The sequence below is a fragment of the Sprattus sprattus genome (genome assembly GCF_963457725.1).
Source record: "Sprattus sprattus genome assembly, chromosome: 2".
NCBI lineage: Eukaryota > Metazoa > Chordata > Actinopteri > Clupeiformes > Clupeidae > Sprattus > Sprattus sprattus.
This window is the reverse complement of record NC_137921.1, coordinates 7102791-7124451: the sequence shown is the minus strand read 5'-3', so window position 1 is coordinate 7124451 and position 21661 is coordinate 7102791. Positions and strand designations below refer to the sequence as shown.

Sequence of the window (21661 nt, the reverse complement as noted above, 5' to 3'; positions counted from 1 at the left end):
CACACACAGACACACACACACACACACACACACACACAGCAACACTCAGACACACACACACACACACACACACACACACACACACACACACACAGCAACACTCAGACACACACACACACACACACACACACACACACACACACACACACACACACACACACACACACACAGCAACACTCAGACACACACACACACACAGACACACACACACACACACACACACACACACATACACACACACACACACTCACAAGCCCAGCAGGAAGGGGGGGGGGGTGGAGGGGGGGGGGGCCCTAAAACAAAGCAAGCAACTCTCCTGTGGGCTGCCTCCAAGAATGGGACACAATAAGGGGAAAGTGGAATAGGGAGGGCTGAGGGGTGGGGGTGGGCGGTTAAGAGTTCCTCTTGGATTTTTTAAAAGAAAAACTGCACATGCAGCTGTTGATGAAAAAAAAGTATTTAAATGCTGTTCTATGCTGTAAATCACAAAGACCACCTGTCTGTCTGATTTCAGTCTTAATTTTAATTTTTGTCAGTGTTGTATACTGTGAATATATCCTTGAAGTTATCAGTATTTAATTTTTTTACCCTCCTCTGGACCAGGGAGGATGCAATACATTTTTTTTATGATGCATTTTAATGTTACCTTAAATCAATACCTTTTTTTAAAGAGAAAGAGTAGGTGTAATCTGTTGACTGGCCTTGTTTTTAGGCTTTGTGACACTGTGGTAAATGTTTCAATTCTGTTCTTAATATTCTTAATTTTATTTTAACTTTTTCACTTTATACAGAAATTAACATGAAAAGAAAATATCACCAGTATCTCTTCATGGACAGTTAAGTTATCTCAAAAGTGTTCAGGAAAGATGCATACTGTTTATGTATCAATGTTTATAGCGAGATGGTTAAAAAGAAAGATGACTTGAGACACGTTGATAAAAGTGCAAAGATTGAGCTACACATTATGTTGGGTCTACCCTGAGAAGTTACTGCTTGTGTTTCTTTAATGTGTTTTTTTTTCACCTGTTACTCTGTTGAAATGGGGAGCAATAGAATTCTCAGACAATATTCAAGTGATTTATTTGTTTTAGACTGGAAGAAGTTTAACAGGTGATCAGTATTCTGTTATTCGCTTGTGATTGCAGCCCCCGCGCTGTTCAGATGTAACACTACCGCCCTCTAGTGCTGAGAAAGCGTTAGTGCAGTCCAGACAGTTTTCTGTTACTGAAAATATCACACATATTACGAGCCTGCCTTTTTTAATTGATTGCGTTAGTTTTTGTTCTAAACCCCTACCCATGAATACTGTGTGCTGTGTTTGACCTGCTGTAACTTCTTGTGCATCTTCAGTTAGCCTTTGCATGTATATGATGAGTCATACGCATCAAGACACTGCTTTTATATCCACGATGGATCAACCACTCATGTACTTGTCAGAAAGTGGAGCTCGAAAAAAAAACGAATACGTCCATCCTCTCTTCACCCCCCTGTGTGTTTCCAATAACATGTCTTCAATTGTCTCTTTTGGCCACGCGCCAGCACCCACTACTGGTAACGTGATCGCCGTCCATCAGCAGATGTGTTTGGTGTTCATAGAGTGTAAATAGACGTTTGTTAATAAAATGTGTACTTTCCATCAGCCGCCTCCACCCGACTGTATTTGTGCAAGGGATTAGCTTCCGTGTGCTGTGTCCTGAGTGTGTGTGTGTGTTTGTGTGTGTGCTGTGTGCTTTGTTCACCTGAGCTGCATTAACCAGGCAATGGAGAAAGCCTCAGGAGAAGCCCATTGGTGAATAGATGTTTTTAAAGCCATAGAAGAGGCCTAGAAGCTGTTGATGTAGCAGCAGGTTTCACATGCAATCAGTATTTGCACCCAGTCTAGGAACATATTAAGCCCAGTGACTTACCCTGATATGAAATAACAACACGGTTAGTCTTGCAAATGCGCTCTTTATTATGACTTTGAATCCCATGAGTACAACAAAATAGTAAGGATTGTCATTTCTATGATCATAGAAAACAAATCTGCCCAAGAGTGTGTGTGAGCATGTCTTGGGCTTTTGTTGGATAAAATACAGCTCAACAATATAAAACGTCTTAGGGCTTTATAACCACAAAACTATGAACCCTTTAAATTCTGCCTCGTGTAAATACAAGCACCACCATTAATCACACGAGACCACCCCATTGCAGTCTTCACAAGGCAATGTGTTGAGGATTATCCGTCTGAAAATGTTCTGTTCTCAGCCAAAGTTGGTGTGTTTTAGCAGTTAAGTGTGTGTTGCCAACATCAGACATGTGTTTGTGGTATATGCACCGTATGACGTAAGACTACCACTGCCTATCACCACACCAAGGAAGTGTGGAATTTGTCACTTCTTAACACTGTCACTATTATTTTTAAATCATTACTGTACACTCCTGTTTTCATCTGGTTTCTGAGGATGCTGTCACTCACTCACACACACACACACACACACTCACACACACACACACACACACTCACACACACACACACACACATGCATGCTCACTGGGCACATCTGTGTAGCGTAGAGCTACAGCATCTGGCTAAATTCTCAGAATCTCACGTGTCTCCAGATCCAGAGCTATTATCTCTGTTTCACACACACACACACACACACATACATGAATGGCATGCGTGTATGAGTGTGGTCTTTCTGTCATATACACACACACACTCGTGTGTACGACGTATGTGTGCGTGTGTGTTTTTCTGCGTCTGCTCACGACATGAAAGCGCGCACGCTCCCGCGGATGACGGCGCGGCAGATCGGGCAGTGACGCAGGCTGGCGGCACAGTCGGTGCAGACCACCAGGTGGCCGCACGGGATGAAGACGATGGACACCAGCTTGTCCATGCACACCTTACAGGTGCGCTCCTCCTGCAACTGACGTAACTGCTCCTCTGCACTCAGGTCTCCTAGAGCTACAACACACACACACACACACAGGGAGAGAGAGAGAGAGAGAGAGAGAGAGACACACACACACAGGTATGGATATGTGCAGAGGTTAACGCCAAGGAACACACACAGAAGCACTCATGAATATACACAACACACACAGGCATACAAATTTCAGAGAAAAGGGAATAAGACATGCATGAACACACAGAAGACACACAGTCACAAAACAAACCGAGACAGGAGAATGGATACACACACACACACACACACACACACAGACATGCATACACAAATTCACAGCCAGAAGGAGGTTTCAGTCACACACAAGTACGTCAGAAACACACCACTTCAGAGGTACACACACACACACACACGTAAGGACATATGCACAGGAAGTCACACCCCGTCTTCTAACCATGAACATTTTCCACAACAGATGCAGAATCACACATGTTTAAATTTGCCACATGCACATGACAACGTGCATGTGTTATAGAAACATAGTACACACACACACACACACACACACACACATTTTACGCATACACACAGCTTACTTACACATATGAATACACTACACACGCGAAGATGGGTCACACACACTTAAAAACGCACTGAACATGCACACGCTTAAGACGCGTTGCACCGGTTCAGAGTTCCACACCACACCAGACACCACGGCCCACAGCAGGCCCAAGGCAGAAGCTTCAACGTGAGAAATGTGACCTTTGTCCCTGGCTGTGACCTGCGCTCTTCTCCCACCACCGCCACCGTTACCGTGGTTACCGTGCCTCTCCACCGGCTCTACAAGGAACAAACCAGTTGCCCAGTTAGCCACGTTAGCTCCACGACGACGCAGCTCTAGAACACCCCCTTCTGTGGGGGCGTGTGCTGTATGTATGTAAAACTGTGACAACACGACCCCCCCCCCTACCCACGAGGGGCCACCCCCACCTGTGGTCTGCTCGGCCCGCAGCCGGTCCTCCTCCTCGGCCTGGAGGATGTCGCCCACCAGGTCGGCCACGGAGGTGTAGTGCCGGCCGGTCAGCAGGTAGCGCGTCTGCACCAGGCTCTCCACCAGCGCCGCCTGGAAGCCCATGCCCAGCACCGTCTGCACCACGGGGGACAGCAGGGCCGGAGACGAGCCCTGACCCCCCACCACGTCTGCCGGAAGGCCAGAGGGACACAGAGGGTCAATCAGGGAGCTGTGGTGGCTTGAGTTTTAGCATGGTGCTACAACTATCCAAGAGGCTACTTTCAGGGGGAATTTAGTTTTCGCTTTCACTGCAGTGTAAGTGGTCTTCAAGGAAATAAATTGTGCTATGTAAATTGTGCAAATTGAATGTGTGATGTGAAGGTGTGATTTTGTCTGATGTCAGAGGCATTTATTGTGAACCGATGTCTTCAAGGTGAAAATAACTGGTCAGAAGATTGTGAATTGTGAAGGTCAGAAGATGTGATTTATGAACTCTATTTATACCCCACGACAGACAGACAGGTGAGATCTGCTGTGACAGTCCGGAGAGACACCACATAAAGTTGTGTGAATTTCAGTTCAGATGCCCAGGAGAGAGAGGCACTGGGGTGGGAGGAATATAGCCTGGCCATTACCAGCCTGTGACTCCATTTCATTCCGTCTTTCAGTCTGGGCCAACCCAATGCATTTTGGTTTCCGAGATGGGCGGGTGCTTATCTTGAGGTTTAAAATCATTGGAGTTCCCTTAACCAATCAGCAACGTTTAGTAAGCATTCGGTAGATTAAACTCTTCCCAAAGCCAGTTGGGAGAAGAGCTACGACGTCCTTTCCAATCATAAAACTTACAAGAAAATACTCTTGTTCTCTTTTTAATTTTCTGATGTTCTCGAGAGTTGAGACAACTTTTCCGATAGCTTTTCGTGTCTTTTCCTCCAAGGCGAGTTTTGCGTCACAGCTCTGAACTGTTCGCTGATTGGTCCTGCAAAATTTTGAGTTCTGGAGACGATTGTCAATGGGGTTGGGCCAGACTGAGTATGAGCTTGAAATCAATTCAGGCGGAAATACGTAGGCTGGTGTCACCAGGCTAGGAGGAATATAACTGCTTGGCACTAAACACTAATCCTGGCTCCCAAACTCTCCCTGAGTGTGGATCAGATGACGGGACCTGCAGGGTACAGTGGCTGCACGTCACAGTTACCCATGCCTGAGCCTTGACAAAAAGCATTTCTGACCAGTGGTGTAGTCCAGGGTATACGCAGGTATACGGAGTATACCCACTTATTTTTCAGTCAGCATTGCGCATACCCACTTCTCAAAACAAGGCGTTTATCGTGTGCTGTATGGGCTGCTTACATTTTTTTGGGAGTATACCCACTTCTCCAAGGACCACTACACCACTGTATCTGACCTTCGGCTCAACTTTACGGAGGGTTTCGTTGGTGAATACTAAAAGGTTGACAGTAAATTTTTCACAATACATTTCCACACTTTGATATTTTTTTTCCAGAGAGTAGCTAAATTGCTTTACCTTTTTGTCAACGCGTGCGTAGCAGCTTACGGTAACATGTATATGTTTTCTAGTCCTGTTGTTATGCACCACCAACAAAAAAAACATTATTTTGACCCGCTGGCAAGTAGATGAATTAGACTGCTCACTCACCGGTCCCCGAGGTCATGGCCCTGGACGTGGCAGGTTGGGATCCACCCTGCAGGAGAGGTTTGGATCAGCTGGGATGTTCACATATAAACACTCCCAATCATAAACCCTTTGTTTCTACATAAGACACACACACACACGCACACACACACAGCTGTGGATAAGCTGTGATGTTCACATATAAACACTCCCAATCATAAACCCTTTGTTTCTACATAATTTGAAACGAAATATAAATAGTTGTCCATTCATTAAGGGATAATTAAGAAGTGTGTAACTGAAAACCAATGTAATAAACAGGGTCTGTTTTTCAGGGTAAAACCAGATGAAGTCAAGGTAATGTTAAGGAATATTATGGGCTGTTTCCTTTTCTGGCCAGATCGTAATTCAGTTTCAGTTTGTTTATTTGATGAGTGTACATTAATAAACATTAAAATGTAAATGCACCCAATTGTAGCCAAAAGGCTAGTTTCCATTGGCAGTCCCCCTGCCAGAGTGAAAATGGCTAAAAAACCTAATGCTCACCACTGTTTCGCCCATGTTGAAATAGGACTCCTGGATGTTGCCGACATATTCACGCCCTCGTGTTTGAAGCAGAAACTCACACCTGTAGAAATGTATGGATACAATTCAGAGTATTAGACAAGGCTCTGTATTTATCAGGTCTTTAATAGCTTTTAAAATCATGAATGTTCTTTTGATGTATTACCGTGGAAACCATTTGGCATGCTCTTGCCATGGGTCATCTCCAGGTTCCCAGTTTCTGAGGCCCCCATCACAAAAGAAGCACTTGACGTTGTCGCCATGGCCTGAGAAAATAGGGAACACATTACATCCTAACCTCCTTTTCTTCCTCTCCCTCTCTCTCACGTATTCACATAACGTATAGGCACACACACTAGGCTTGGGTGGGGGGAGTGGCGGTGGGGGGTGAAGGCAACTGATCAAGGTCAGGAAGGGCAAAGCTAATCATGTTGTATACACCATCACCTAAGACAGAGTGCAGGGTGTCCACTGTTCCTATTATCTCATCAAATAGGAATCTTTCCACTCAGTTTCAAGCACTTGCAGTAAACGTTCTCTCACCACAGTCCAGAAAGAGGTATGTCTTTGATGTTTTCTTTGAAAATAGTGACCCGTTCTATGGACAGCTAGTCCACAGAGTGAGCTTCAATGGCAACGCAACGGTCGCGCCCTGTCTAGCTTTTTCTCTGCGCGCATCTGTGTCAGCGTGACTTCAGTCGCGTGATCCCACACACAAAGAAGAACATCCCTTAACGATCCGTTTCATTGCGCGTTTTTGTGAAAAGGAAATGTTCACTCAAATGTTCACTCAATTATAACAGTTTGATTGTGTAAATTGTAATTGTTGATTTGTGGGGATGTAACTACTGTGCTCAGTTGCATAATTTGGATTAAACCTTTAAACACATATTTATCATTTAGAGCTAAATTGGGGATAAGATAAGATAAGATAAACTTGTATTAATCCCGTTAGGGAAATTCAGGTGTCAGAGCATACATAACTAATTGACTACCAATCAAACGTACCGGTATAGAAAAAACCTGCCCTGGCAAGAGCATCAGATTGAACCGAAGCTCCCGTAGGCCAGTTGTGATAGGTGGTCAAACGAGTATCCTCCGACTCCATCTCCGGGTACACTGCCTGGCCAGCAACTCCTTGGTCGTCCACGGTCATCCTCTGAAGTTGGCTCAGAAGTTGTCCATCCACGTCGTCAGAAGACCCCGGTTCGGCATATCGACGTATATTGCCAACATTTCTGCCGAGCACGAAATCACACGTTGGAAAGTGCCTCTTATGTTCTTCCAAGGCACTGTCTCCATGAACCCAGTATCTCAGTATTCCTTCACAACAGAAACATTGTACGGTGTCCCCGACCCCAAGAAAGTAAAATCCGGTCCTTGCCAGGTCAGCCGGGGTTACCGGCGCATTACTTGGCCAGTTTTGGAAAGTTCGAAATCGCTCCTCCTCGCTGTGCATCGTGGGTTCCACCCCGGGGTCGGTGGTGTGCGTACTTGGGTCATCCGTCATGTTGGGGTTCGCGTATTGGTTGCCATCCGATCTTGTGCCCGTCATTCCACATACGTTCCATAGTGGACCGTCCAGATGTGTAGCACAGTGCCCACTAGCCCCATACACTAGAATGGACGGAGACTTGCGCAGTAGGCTTCGTCAAAAAGCGTTCCAGAATACACCCATTGGTCAAATGGCTCATGTGGTCTTGTTATGAAAGCATTAATACACCACTAACAACAACTCGCTGGGAATGTGGCTCGAGGTCCGAGGACGTAAGATATTTTGTTTTTGTTTTTCTTTCTCTGTTAAATCTAGGTTTCAGATATTGTAGGCTAGATACATTTGAAAATAGGAAAGTTGGAAATTACAATGATATTGTTTTCTGACTTTCTATGAAAATCACTGACAGGGGCGGAGCTAGGATTTTAAAACATTCATCGATAGCAACTGTTTTCTTTAGTAAACTTCCTAGTGGAAGCTAAAGTGACCAGATTTCCAGACCAGAACATTAAATATTTGTATCTATGAAATACAGAAGGGGGATAGTTCCAGTTTCATGTTGTAGCTTACTGTATCAAACTATTGGCCTAGTGAAGGCCAAGTCAAATTCACCATCTACAATTTGTAAACATCCCTAGTTCCAGTTCTGAAGAGACAGAGGCAGCTGCCGGGTGACTGCAGTGAAAATGATGCACTATCCAACATGTTTTGTATGCTACAAATCAGCTACTTATCACCTGGCAGTACAAATCAGTTCGAATTCCTGAGATACCTCTGCCCTGGCTTCAAAAGACCTTTGTGTTTGAGTTTACTTAACACTTGCTATCTTCTGGTGGAGTTTTACACAGCAGATTGCTCTAAAACTAGCAAGTGACCAGCAAGTGGTTACTTGAAGAAGAAGAAGAGTTATATGAATCTGCTATAGCGAGCCGCCAGCCCCCTCTATTGGCCAACACAAGCAAGTCGTCTCCCTGTCTGCTCTGCTGCCTGGTCCTTCTTATGACCTTTCGCTCTGGTTTTATTATACAGTTAAAACGGAGACATTTCAGGGAATAACTCCAGCAAAAATGGGGATGTCTGGTTACCCTGACGTAAGCTAACGTGCCATAGAGCTCATCTTCTATTAGGTGGTTCACCACTTACTCTGAGTTAATTTACCCAGGTTTGTCACTAACCCCCTTGAATACCCCCCAGGGTTTGTAACCCAGTTTATTCCCTTACCCTAAACCAGGTTCGTAATCGCAAGGGGATCTACCAGCCCTAACCCCTCCCCTTAACCGTACCTGGGGTCGAATTCCTACCCTTACCCTAGCCCAGGTCTGTGTACACTTTACCTGTGTATAAGTAAATAAATTAAGGTGAACAATAAAGGATGGTGTATATTCATCAATAGCCCTGATAGCAAAAGGCCAGTCGGCCCACTAGAGGAAGAGCTAGCGGCCCGCTGGCCATTTGCTCATAGGTTTTTGGGCGGTGTGCTGGTGAGTTACAGACACAGCGGACACAGTATTGCCACTGGCTTTCAATACTTTTGACTTTTTTTTTGTACACATTTATACTTGTTCAGTTATTCACACCATTCCACTATATCATTCGTATAGATGTTACGAGTGCGTAGGATAAATATTTAATTGACCAAGTCATTTTTCTCATTGAGAGCCTTAGGTGGCTATGAACAATGATATCTTAAATCGACTGTGCTAAGGCTATCATTTAGAAATTTCAGAAATTTGACTATAAAATGATATTTTATGTTATTATTTTATTAATATCCACGCCCAGTTACACTACAGAGGATGGTGGTCCGAGAGCTGACTAGAAGTGGCATAGAAGTGGCATACCACCAGTGGGGTGATGACCAAAATCCACCAGTGGACCAATTTATATGCTTGCTATAGGGAGGTGACTTGTTATATTATGTGTTATGTTGTTATTTGGAGTGTGTAAACATTTTACCAGGAGGCAAAGTAGGTCCTTGATCAAACAAATCAGCATCTCTACCAGTGTCCATATTTCTTGACTGTAGGACTAAACATGATACAAATGATACATTCAGGATTAAATCCACAGATAAATAAAAGTTACTATTTCATTTGATATAACGTTTCACAGCCATATGCCTGATCGACAACATCTGGTTAGATTTTCTGATGAGGAGGCTACAAATTAATACATTTCACACTGAAGTCGCACTACAGATTCCTGATGAAAACAGAACAGGTCGTGCTGGGAAAACATATGTATGTTGTGGGGAGAGTAGTTTTAACACTTAATATTTCTATTGGTCGATATGGGATCGTTTCAGGGAAAGGACTACATGAAGCTCCCAGAAGGCAGTTTTCATTGTGGTCTGGTCACGTGTTAAACAATATGGCGGCTGTGTAAGACGAAAAAGAGTCGTATGCGTCTGGTCTTCAATCAGTGAAGGTGAGATTTATGTCCAAATGTACATATGATAAAAGTCCAAGTGATAGCTGTGTACATCTACTCATTCATAGTCTAGTTTCTTAGCAAGTATCCGTATGTATTTGGAAGCATACAATAGTACGTACCGTAATATGGGATCTTGCTAACTTGCTAATCAACCACCTAGCTATCGAGGTAACTTAAATGAGTATGGTGCATGCTCGTGCAACCCATCTGAAATAAATACCATGTGCTTCATGTAAAGTAAATTTACCCTAGGGTTAAATACCAGATGTTTATCCAAATTATCATTTTGACGTAACTGTTAATCATCAACCATTGCTACAGTTTTCACTCTATTTGTTTACGTCACTCTGGCTAAACTCTAAACTGTACACACAGATGGGTGTAGAGACAGCAGAGAAGAAAGAGGGCGAGACTTCCACGGCCAAGGACAAGGAACGAAAAAAGAGCCGTTCCAAATCTCGAGAACGGGATCGGAAAGGCTCCCCGAGCAAGGAACGCAAGCGTCACCGTTCGCGTGAGCGAAAACGTTCTCGTACCCGCTCCAAATCTCCAGACAGGTACTTCAGACATGCACTCTTAAGTTTGTGATTTCAAATAACAAGGCCTTTCACATTTGATAGTACGCATGCTCTTAGCTTCCTTGCATTGCTTGTGTAGATAAACAACAACAATTTGATATAAGCAATGTGTGGCAAGACTTTGGCTTTTTATGATCAGTGATGTTATATTCTCATAACGTTTGCAGTAGACACTGGTGACCTCATTCCTATCCATTACCATGACTTGTCTCCCTTAGAGACAAGCGACTGAAAGACAGAGAGAAGGAACGTGACAAAGACCGGGACAGGGACCGGGGCCGAGGCAGAGACAAAGATGCCCACCGACGAGAGCGCAGGTGAGCAGGGCTGAGGAGACTGCCATTCAGCCTCTGCTATTGAAAATTACAATTATAAATGCATGACCGTTGTGCCTTCCAGTTCTTTAATGCTGTCTCTGCCTCGGTGCTCTTAAATGCATCTGAACAGGAGCCTGTCGCCAAAGTCGAGGGACCGTATGAAAAGAGAGAGAGGCCTGAAGAAGGAGGACGACAACGAGGATGACAAGAAGAAGAAAGATAAGGTACGTAATTCCTTCTTGTGTGTAATAGTGATATTCAGGAACTACGGTTGTGCATCACACACTCACTTTCCCTTCTTCCTAATGTTCTTCCTTCCCTCTCCTCCATCTTAAATAAATCGTTCTCTCTCTCTTTTTTCTGCCCTCTCTTTTCCCCCCTTTCTCTCCCAGGTGCAGCCCCTCTCGCTGGAGGAGCTCCTTGCTAAGAAGAAGGCTGAAGAGGAGGCTGAAGCTAAGGTGAGACTTCATTCACGGCGCTTTGTTGCACTCTTAATATTTATATATATTGTTATGCTATTCCTACCGTTTTTAGATATGCAATATTGTTGTGTTATATGTTGTTGTTGTTGTGTTATATGTTGTGCCTCGTCGCACCAACAGGGCCCTGTTCGGCGTACAACTGAAGCTAAGATAATTAATTTAGCTCGCAACTGGAGATTAACTAGCTCGCTAAATGAGAACAGGCCAAGCCGGTCTGGCGACGGGCGCTAATTTATTTTAACCTCAAGTTAATTTATCTCGTCAGCTAAATTGCGCGTGCACGTCCTGCTTTAAAAGGCATGAAAGGTCGATAACCAAAACCAGGTTTTTTTGAACGGCATTATAGTCTAAACTCAAAGAAAAAGACTCATTGTTTTCTCCGCTAAGGCGGGATATGACCATGAACGCGTTATGAAGAATTCAAGACCATAATCATGTCAAAATTCATCACTGTCGCGAGTGCAACAGCATTAAAGAAACTGTCCATAGGCTGTCTAATTACTGATATCTTTTCTTGATCCTAACATGTGACTTTGGTACAGCGGGCAGAGCGTAGGGCTTGCATGCAGTAAATCGCCGGTTCGAATCCCTTCACCTTCGTAAGAATTGTAGTTTTAAATCGCTTTGAATAAAACCGTCTGCTAAATGACTAAATGAAAATGTATTAATAAGAAATTCAATAAATTGAAGCAATCCAAATAAATTGTGTTTCTTTCTCTCTTCTTATCATGCACCCACCTTACCATCCACCTCCACCATCCACCATTCACTACCGCACAAACACTAGACACGTTTGCAAAACTAAACGTTTTCAATGATGTAAGTTAAAGTAGGTAAAACAACTTTAGCCAATATCTATTTGGGTTATGTGCTCAAATTTCCTGGGATCAAAGAAAACGTTAGTATTCATGTGCAAACTAAAAATCACGTCTCAGGCTGCATTATGAAAGTTATTTCGGGTTTATCAACTGTACCAATGTCTCAACTCTACTTTAGGCTACCACTGTCGGTGGTGCAATAAATGACTCGAGAAGGTCTTCTAAATTAATTATTCCTTGTCGGGTGGATCGGTAGCGCTCATACAATAACTCATCATGATGGAAAAATGGATCTTCTTGGCGATCGCAAAGAACTCTTCCTACGCTAATCAAACTATGACTCCTTGTCAATGGGATCCCTCCTTTTGGCGTGGGTGTGGCAAGTTTAGCCAGCTAAACTTTGCTTAGCCTGCCCTGGAGCAGGCTAGGGCTAAGCGATTAATTTCCATGGAAATTGAGCAAAAGTTGCTTCGGCGAATCCGCTAAAGCGGTGTTGTCTTTTTTTAGCCTGGAGTTTAGCTCCCTAAACCGCTTAGCGAGTGTCGGCGAATATTACCCAGGAGAAGCAGTCCAAATTTCGTTGTATGTAAATACCATGGCAATAAAGGCTCTTCTTTCTGTCTATTAGTGCTCTGCTATTTGCATTCCATAATCTTGCCTCATTTACAGACACTTTAATCATATGATATCTGCCTTCATAACGGCTGTGCTGTACGTACGTACGTACGTACGTCTCTCTTTCTCTCGTGGTTTCCTTTCTTCCACAGCCCAAATTTTTGTCCAAAGCAGAGCGTGAAGCGGAGGCCCTGAAGCGTAGAGAACAGGAGACAGAAGAACGACGGCGGACGGTGGACGAGGAGAGGAAGAAGAGGAGAGTGTTTCAGGACATCGGGAGGAAGATGATGGGTAAGATGAACTGATGAATTTGTTCGCTGATTGTTTCATAAAAAGCCCTGAGTCTTCATATTTTCAAGAGACATGACTTCTAAATGTGTGTGTTGATATAGTAAGGTATGTTGTGCAAACAGAAGGGTGGTAATCATTTTCTTAATATGCCTTGTTTTGTTTTGACAGCATGTCACTTGGTTGTACAAATTTGCTATGTAGAGAGTGTTAAAATGTCCTTACTCATCGCTCAACACAGCAAGGTGCACAAACACAGATGCAGGTGCCACAGCTCCGTGACTATCCATTCTTTCCCCACCTGTAGAGGACCCCATGGAGAGAGAACGGAGAGAGAGGAGGGAGCGCATGGATAGGGAGAACAACGGAAACGATGAGGATGACGGGCGACAGAAGATCAGAGAAGAGAAAGACAAGGGGAAAGAGCTCCAGGCCATCAAGGCTAGTGAAAGACACACACAAACACACACACACACACATTCACACACAGACACACACGCACATATACACCATAACTTGACATGTATTCAAAATGTCTAATGCCTCATGTTCATGTTTGTGGCTGCATAGATTCGTCAATATATATGATGCTGTCTTTGTTTATAACATCTTACTCTTACTCTGAAATGAAATTATAAGCAATGCACGTCTCACTATAGACCACGTTAGCCTGTAATCGCCTAGCATGCTTTTGTTATGTTTTGTTCTGCATTTGCCCATGTAATGGATTTGGAAAAGCTTTCGTACAGCGCATTGTATCACGTTTGTGCACGTCATGCTCATGTAACGCTTTGAATCACGATTGTGCACGTAATGCACATGTTACGCTTTGAATCACAATTGTGCACGTAAGGCGCATATGACGCTTTGAATCATAATTGTGCACGTAATGCACATGTTACGCTTTGAATCACAATTGTGCACGTAAGGCGCATATAACGCTTTGAATCATAATTGTGCACGTAATGCACATGTTACGCTTTGAATCACAATTGTGCACGTAAGGCGCATATGACGCTTTGAATCATAATTGTGCACGTAATGCGCATATGACGCTTTGAATCATAATTGTGCACGTAAGGCGCATATGACGCTTTGAATCATAATTGTGCACGTAATGCGCATATGACTCTTTGAATCATAATTGTGCACGTAATGCGCATGTGACGCTTTGAATCATAATTGTGCACGTAATGCGCATATGACTCTTTGAATCACAATTGTGCACGTAATGCACATGTTATGCTTTGAATCACGTTTGTGCATATAAAGCTCATTGATGCTTTGAATCACGTTTGTGCATATAAAGCTCATTGATGCTTTGAATCACGTTTGTGCATATAAAGCTCATTGATGCTTTGAATCACGTTTGTGCACGTAATGCGCCTGTAATGCTTCTCTTGTTCTGTCCCTTCTCAGGAGCGTTACCTGGGTGGCATTAAAAAGCGGCGTCGCACGCGCCACCTGAACGACCGAAAGTTTGTGTTTGAGTGGGACGCCTCAGAAGACACCTCCACTGACTACAACCCCATGTGAGAGCCCCAATGATCCACTATTCCCATCACATTATTGTGTTTTTTATCCCACAGCAGTCATGTCTATCATTTCAGTCTGCACTTTAGCTCTAGCTATCTTTGCTGTGGGTGTACAGTCTTAGCCATTTATCAAAAGTCCATTTAAATGCTTATCTTGCTCCATCTGAGAGCTCCCAACCTTCCATCCAGCCCAATTACTAACTACTTTTCACTCTTTAAGACCAGGTACATTGTTGTTGCTGATAAGAAGTTTCACTGCCCCTGTCTGAGAGTTTCTAAGGCCGTGTCCCCCCTCCCCTCTCACACAGATACAAAGACAAGCACCACGTCCAGCTGTATGGGCGAGGCTTCATCGCCGGCATTGACCTCAAGCAGCAGAAGAGGGACCAGTCCCATTTCTACGGGGACCTGATGGAGAAGAGGCGAACCCTGGAGGAGAAGGAGCAGGAAGAGTAAGTGCACGCGCATACTCAAACATTATAGTTTTATATTCACACACATACTCACACAATATAGTTATTTGTTCGCACATACATGCACAGACACCCACACATGCACATATACAGAAATTCACTCACACAATAGACCCAAATATAAGCGCCTTGAGACAATTGTATTGTTATGGTGCTATATACATACCATTTACCTACTTTGGCTCTGTGTGGACGGTGGGTGACGTCCGTGGGTGGGTGGGTGACGTCCGTGGGTGGGTGACGTTTGGGTGATGTGTGTGACGTTTGGGTGATGTGTGTGTGTGTGTGTGGGTGACTCGTGTGGGTGACCGTGTGTAACCTCCGTCCGTCCCTCTGGCAGGGTGCGTCTGAAGAAGGAGCGCAAGAAGGAGGCCAAGCAGCGCTGGGACGACCGGCACTGGTCCCAGAAGAAGCTGGAGGAGATGTGCGACAGGGACTGGCGAATCTTCCGCGAGGACTACAGCATCACCACCAAGGGAGGCAAGATCCCCAACCCCATCCGCAACTGGAAGGAGTACTCCCTGCCGCCCCACATTGTGGAGGTCATCGACAATTGCGGCTACAAGGTCAGTGTGCCGTCTTAACGCGTTCGCCCAATCACGAGTCACATCATTATCGTTATATGTAGGTACGTCATCGATCGGGACCCAGATAAATGCAAAAGCTAATGCATTTGTATGAGTACAGAACTGTATGAAGGGTTTTTCAAAAATGTCTGTTGTAGCCATTTTGCAAAGGACACCTATATATTTATATATTTATATATATACACAGTGCCAGTGCGGTAATGTCTTTTTCTACTTTCAACTCAGGACCCAACGCCCATCCAGAGACAGGCCATTCCTATTGGCTTACAGAACAGAGACATCATCGGTGTGGCTGAGACTGGTAGCGGTAAAACTGCTGCCTTCCTCATCCCCCTATTGGTCTGGATTACCACTCTGCCCAAGATTGACAGGTGAGGGAGCCAATGTGGAGGGGGTTGTTATGATGGATACATACAAACAGTAGGCTGTTATTTACTTATATACTGACTTCCACGAGACTTCAAAAGTAGTGCTGTAGCGATGCGTCGATGATGTCGACGCGTCGATTTCAAAATTACGTCGACGCCATATTTTTACGTCGACGCTTCGCCACATACACGTGGTTGACCCAAACAGAAACAAACATTGCGCAAGGACTGAGAGAGCAGAAACCCAGGGAATTGCTTGGCGCCATTAGTTGATATTGGCGATCTAACGTAGTGAATCATGATACATACTATAAGCTGACCAACACCATGACTTAGCTCTCTGTGCCGTTTGTTCATGCTTAGTTGCCGTGTTCTGCAGCCGTAAGTTAACGTTAACTAAACTGACACACTAGTAGCTAGCTAACGTTAACTACTAGCAACCAAGCACGAACAAACTGCACGGAGAGCTATAGTTTGCTAGCACCACCGAAGCTACACAACACACTGAACAAACGTTAAATTAATGTAACCAACGTTACTTATTGTCCCCTTCACGAGAGACAATGGGGTGCGTTTCTATCTCCATTCTCAAACGCACCCTATTGTCTCGTATTTAACGTTTGTTCAGTGTGTTGTGTAGCTTGAGCTCTGCGCACTTCGGTGGTGCTAGCTAACTATCTTCTTAGCTCTGCGTGCAGTTTGTTCGTGCTTGGTTGCTAGTAGTTACGTTAGCTAGCTACTATAGCGGCAGCGACTAGACAGCTGTGTCAGTTTAGTAAACGTTAACTTACGGCTGCAGAACACGCCAACCAAGCACCAACAAACGGCACAGAGAGCTAACTCATGCTGTGGTCATTTACGAGTCAAACACATAACATTAGACTAACGTTGGCCAGCTTATAGTATGTATCATGATTCACTACCACGTTAGATCGCCAATGTCAACTAATGCAGCCAAGCAATGTCCAGGACAGGGCTGCACATAAGGTGGTGCGCAGTGCTCATCAATGAATGAATGTTTTTATAAGCACTGAAAACATTTAAATTAATGAGCACCACATCCAAATGTGATAGGGCTCATTTGAGTACCAAACATTTTTACTGTGAACTCTAGATAAACATGAAATGCATTGTTGGACTTTTGCTGTGCAAAACGGTGCTCATTAAAGTATATTATTAAGATTTTTTGGGGTATTTATTTGAGATACATTATGGTTTTAATCGAGCAACAGAAAAATAATCGTTAGACTAATCGTCCAATTAGTCGTTAGATTAGTCGACTATTCGATAAAATAATCGCCAGATTAATCGTTTTGAAAATAATCGTTTACCCCCAGCCCTATTCAAAAGGGTGCCCTTCCAGTCCTCCCATTATGGTAACTATGGTAACTAGTGTTTCTGTCCCATAATAATCAACTATACCAGTTCTTACTGGCGGTCTCAGTTGACCATGTATATATACAGCCTGACCTATAAGAGTACAAGAACAGCACCTCTGTGTTCTTACAGCTTTGCTCTTATGTGCCTGGCTCATAACGGCCTCATGGGAAATTAAATGGTTGGCCCCAGAGTGAGGCAACGTTGTGAAGAAGCATCCATTGTGGTGTATCTAGACGTGGTCACAGTTTCCAGAAGGAAGAGCCTAAGTTTGGGTCCAATCTCAAACCTGCTTTAATCTGGTCCTGCTTCCGTTTCTGTAGAATTGAGGACTCTGACCAGGGCCCGTACGCCGTGATTCTGGCGCCGACCCGTGAGTTGGCCCAGCAGATTGAAGAGGAGACGCTTAAGTTCGGTAAACCCCTGGGCATCCGGACGGTGGCCGTGATTGGAGGAATCTCTCGAGAGGACCAGGGCTTCCGCCTCAGGATGGGTTGTGAGGTCAGAGACACACCACGACTCTCCGACACTCGTTTTGACTTCTTTATCTGAATCCACACATCCCATTCCCAACAGATTGGAGACAAATAGTTCCAGAGATGCAACCTTTGACACTCATTGGTGCAGAAAACATTGCCTGCACCACACAGCAAGGCTGCCCGTTACAACTGAGATGATACACACACACACACACACACACACACACACACACACACACACACACACACACACACAGCCCATACCATTTTAATTCTAGTTGGGAGTGTTAAACTTAATTTGTTAAGGATCTATAAAAATACATTGTATGGAGTGAGAAATGAAGAATTGGAATTAAATGACATGCTGTTTATAATTGCTAATAATAATTTATAATTAAAGTACAGTAACTCCAGGGAACAATCATTAATGGCTTGGTCACCCTGCCTTATTTAATCTGACCCGTCTACAGATTGTGATCGCCACTCCTGGTCGTCTGATCGACGTGCTGGAGAACCGCTACCTTGTGCTCGGCCGGTGCACTTACGTGGTCCTGGATGAGGCCGACAGGATGATTGACATGGGTTTCGAGCCCGACGTGCAGAAGATTCTGGAATACATCCCCGTGACCAATCAGAAGCCAGACACGGACGAAGCCGAGGACCCAGAGAAGATGGTGTTGAACTTCGAGTCTGGCAAACACAAGTACAGACAGGTGAGAGAGACGATAACAAAGGTTTCAGTAAATTCGATGATTTTGAGATTGTTGAACGATAATGTCAAAGTAGGAGGTAATTCTTAGTTTTCTGCAGTCAACCCAGAAGCTCAAGGACAATGACGGAGAAAATAGTGATTTAAAATATATATATATTCAGTGTTGTATATTTATTTTGGTGAATAGAGTCAGATAAGTTAGCCTCAGTCTGTATTTCTTGAAGGGGATGGATCAATGAATTCATCTTCTGTAATAATTTCTGTTTTGTGTATTTATTTTATAACCTTTCTCACTCCTCCCTGCTCTCTGTTCCCAGACGGTCATGTTCACCGCCACTATGCCTGCGGCTGTGGAGCGCTTGGCCAGGAATTACCTGAGGCGCCCCGCGGTGGTCTACATCGGCTCTGCTGGCAAACCTCACGAGAGGGTGGAACAGAAGGTCCTGCTCATGTCAGAGAACGAGAAGAGGTGAGACACACACACACACACACACACACACACACACAGGCGCACAAACACACACACACACACACACACACACACACACCCCAGGGAGAAACTGACTGGAACAAATGTGGCCCTAGGGGTTGTTTTCCAAAAACTATGTTACTATGGTTATAGCACATGATTGTTGCTCAAGTGTTGTTCTGACTTGGTCCTGATTTTAGCTTGAGCTATTCCTGTTACCTGTTATTTTATAAACTGTAGTAGACTGTGCCTACTGACTGTAGCATCCACTGTCTCAAACTCATCTCAAGGACACGAGAATCTCTGGATCTAACTCCACTCCATTTTTTCTCTCGGTTTATAGGAAGAGGCTTCTGGAAGTTCTTTCTCGCGGTTTCGAGCCTCCCATCATCATTTTTGTCAACCAGAAGAAGGGTTGCGACGTGCTGGCCAAGTCTCTGGAGAAGATGGGGGTAAGGATATGACAACACATGTGTCATGTTTTCCCTGACAGACAGGGGGCAGTATCTGACTTGTGTTTTTCTTTCTCCTTCGCTACTCTTCCCCCCCTGCAGTACAATGCTTGCACGCTCCACGGAGGAAAGGGGCAGGAACAGAGAGAGTTCGCCCTCTCCAACCTGAAGGCTGGCGCCAAGGACATCCTGGTGGCCACAGACGTGGCGGGCCGAGGTATCGACATCCACGACGTCTCCATGGTGCTCAACTACGACATGGCCAAGAACATCGAGGGTAAGCGCCGTCTCCGAGGCACCTCTGACCTCGCCTCTGTTTCCATAGTGTCTCCAGGGTGACCCGTGACCCAGACACTTCCTGTTTTTCATTTGATTACACCTCTAATGGCTAATGGATAGAATCACTACAACAATGGGAGCAGCAGCACTACCTAAATCAATTGTCCTATATGCTTAAGTATTTAGCAAATGAAGGCATCAGCACTTCCTAAACTATAGGTCCTGTATGGTAAAGTATTTAGCAAATGCAAAAGGAAATTTAGCTAAACATACAATGGGGCCCTCTGTAATATAATGGGAATATCACCGGCGTATGTTGCACATTGGGTGGAGACGCGCTGAGTGGGAAATGTCGTTTGTAAGTCATCTAAATGCACGTGTTACCGGCTGCGTTTGATGTTAGTAAAGGCTGAAATCACATCAGAGATGCAGTCCTCGATTATAACCCGTTCAACTTACTGACATTCAGCACATTTCTTTTTATAGTCCTCCAGCTGTCTCATCTGTGTGCGCTTTCAAAACACTCTGGAGTCCGTACACAGTCCAGGCTCTAAATCAGTAGCAAAGAAAAGCGGCCTGGACAGAGCGATACACTATGCTACGTCACTTTAGGAGCACTGAAGGGGTTTATTTGATTTGATTTGTTTACCTTTTGAACCCAACAGCCTATATTTTGCCAGGATCGAGGACTAACCTTTAATTTAAAAAGTAACTAAAGTAGCCAACCTAAATCCGAAATGGCATGTGAGGCTCTCCTCTCACACACACACGTACGCTTTGATCTCTTCCCCCTCAACAGATTACATCCATCGTATCGGCCGAACGGGTCGTGCCGGCAAGAGCGGTATGTCCCTGACCTTCCTGACCAAGGAGGACGCGTCCGTGTTCTACGACCTGAAGCAGGCCATGCTGGAGAGCCCCGCGTCCACGTGCCCGCCGGAGCTGTCCAACCACCCGGACGCCCAGCACAAGCCCGGCACCATCCTCACCAAGAAGAGGAGGGAGGAGACCATCTTTGCCTGAGGGGGGGCGGCCGGACTCGACAGCATATCTCCACTGGGGGGCTCTGTGCAGGGGGAGGCGGTTCGGTTGGTGTCGTCCATTTTGTTCTGGGGGTTTATTCCGTGTCCGGTTTTTTTTTTTTTTTTTTGCTTGCTCCTCTCTCTAGTGCTTGTTGTTACCCATCCATACACTGCTCTGGTTTCTCCTCCTCACTGTACACCCCAGATCTCTCCCTGTGTTTGTGATGCTGGTCACCTCTCATTTACTGTCCACAGTAAAGGGACAATGAAATTGTGTAGCCATGTGTGTGTAGGAGATAAAAGACACAACTTGCAGTGCTTGGATCAGTGACTCGTGTACATTTTGAGTTGGAAGGAGAGGACATTTGAAGGCCTGCCGTCCTTCCCCAGATGGTAGATTTGAAGGACAAGATTTTTTTTCCCCGTTTTTTTTTTGCTGACTTATTTCAGTTTACATGTCTGACTGTTTTAAATTGAGACCAATTCAGTAAGTAGACTGTAGTCAACCTGAGTACTCTTGAGTACAAAGTCTTCTTTGTTAAATCAAGTGAATATTTTGGCTATAGGTTGCAACATTGTATTTGTGACTTTTAATAAACCTGCATTTGTCTGAACAATGATGTCTGTTTTGATTATTTTGATATATTTTTTTAACATTATAACAATGTTCCTCTGCAAACCATGGCACATATCACCTCAAGGTGAAGATAACTTCTCTTTAGCATACTTGAATGAAATGAAAAATAAATCTCTAGAGACACTTTAGACTGCAGACG

At 44.5% G+C, this 21661-nt stretch overlaps 2 protein-coding genes across 3 annotated transcripts; one reads left to right on the top strand and one right to left on the bottom strand.

The window, feature by feature from the left end:
- Positions 1–2747: 2747 nt before the first annotated feature.
- Positions 2748–7661, bottom strand: birc7 (baculoviral IAP repeat containing 7; the record flags this gene model as incomplete). Its single annotated transcript, XM_080832745.1, has 7 exons — positions 2748–2950; positions 3657–3734; positions 3885–4094; positions 5567–5612; positions 6089–6170; positions 6273–6372; positions 7115–7661. 7 exons carry the CDS (start codon positions 7659–7661, stop codon positions 2748–2750), a joined length of 1266 nt encoding a protein of 421 aa, XP_080688871.1.
- Positions 7662–9951: 2290 nt separating this feature from the next.
- ddx23 (DEAD (Asp-Glu-Ala-Asp) box polypeptide 23) lies at positions 9952–21492 on the top strand. Of its 2 annotated transcripts, none has more exons than XM_080833240.1 (17): positions 9952–10028; positions 10410–10591; positions 10831–10929; positions 11063–11153; positions 11322–11387; positions 12997–13135; positions 13440–13573; positions 14552–14664; positions 14976–15119; positions 15481–15706; positions 15953–16098; positions 17796–17973; positions 18422–18664; positions 18981–19132; positions 19476–19584; positions 19687–19861; positions 20663–21492. In XM_080833240.1, exons 2-17 carry the CDS (start codon positions 10410–10412, stop codon positions 20884–20886), a joined length of 2421 nt encoding a protein of 806 aa, XP_080689366.1. In that variant the 5' UTR covers positions 9952–10028; the 3' UTR covers positions 20887–21492. The 2 variants fall into 2 exon arrangements, with proteins under 2 accessions (XP_080689366.1, XP_080689365.1); XM_080833239.1 differs by having other exon boundaries at positions 11060–11153.
- The last annotated feature ends 169 nt before the right edge of the window (positions 21493–21661 follow it).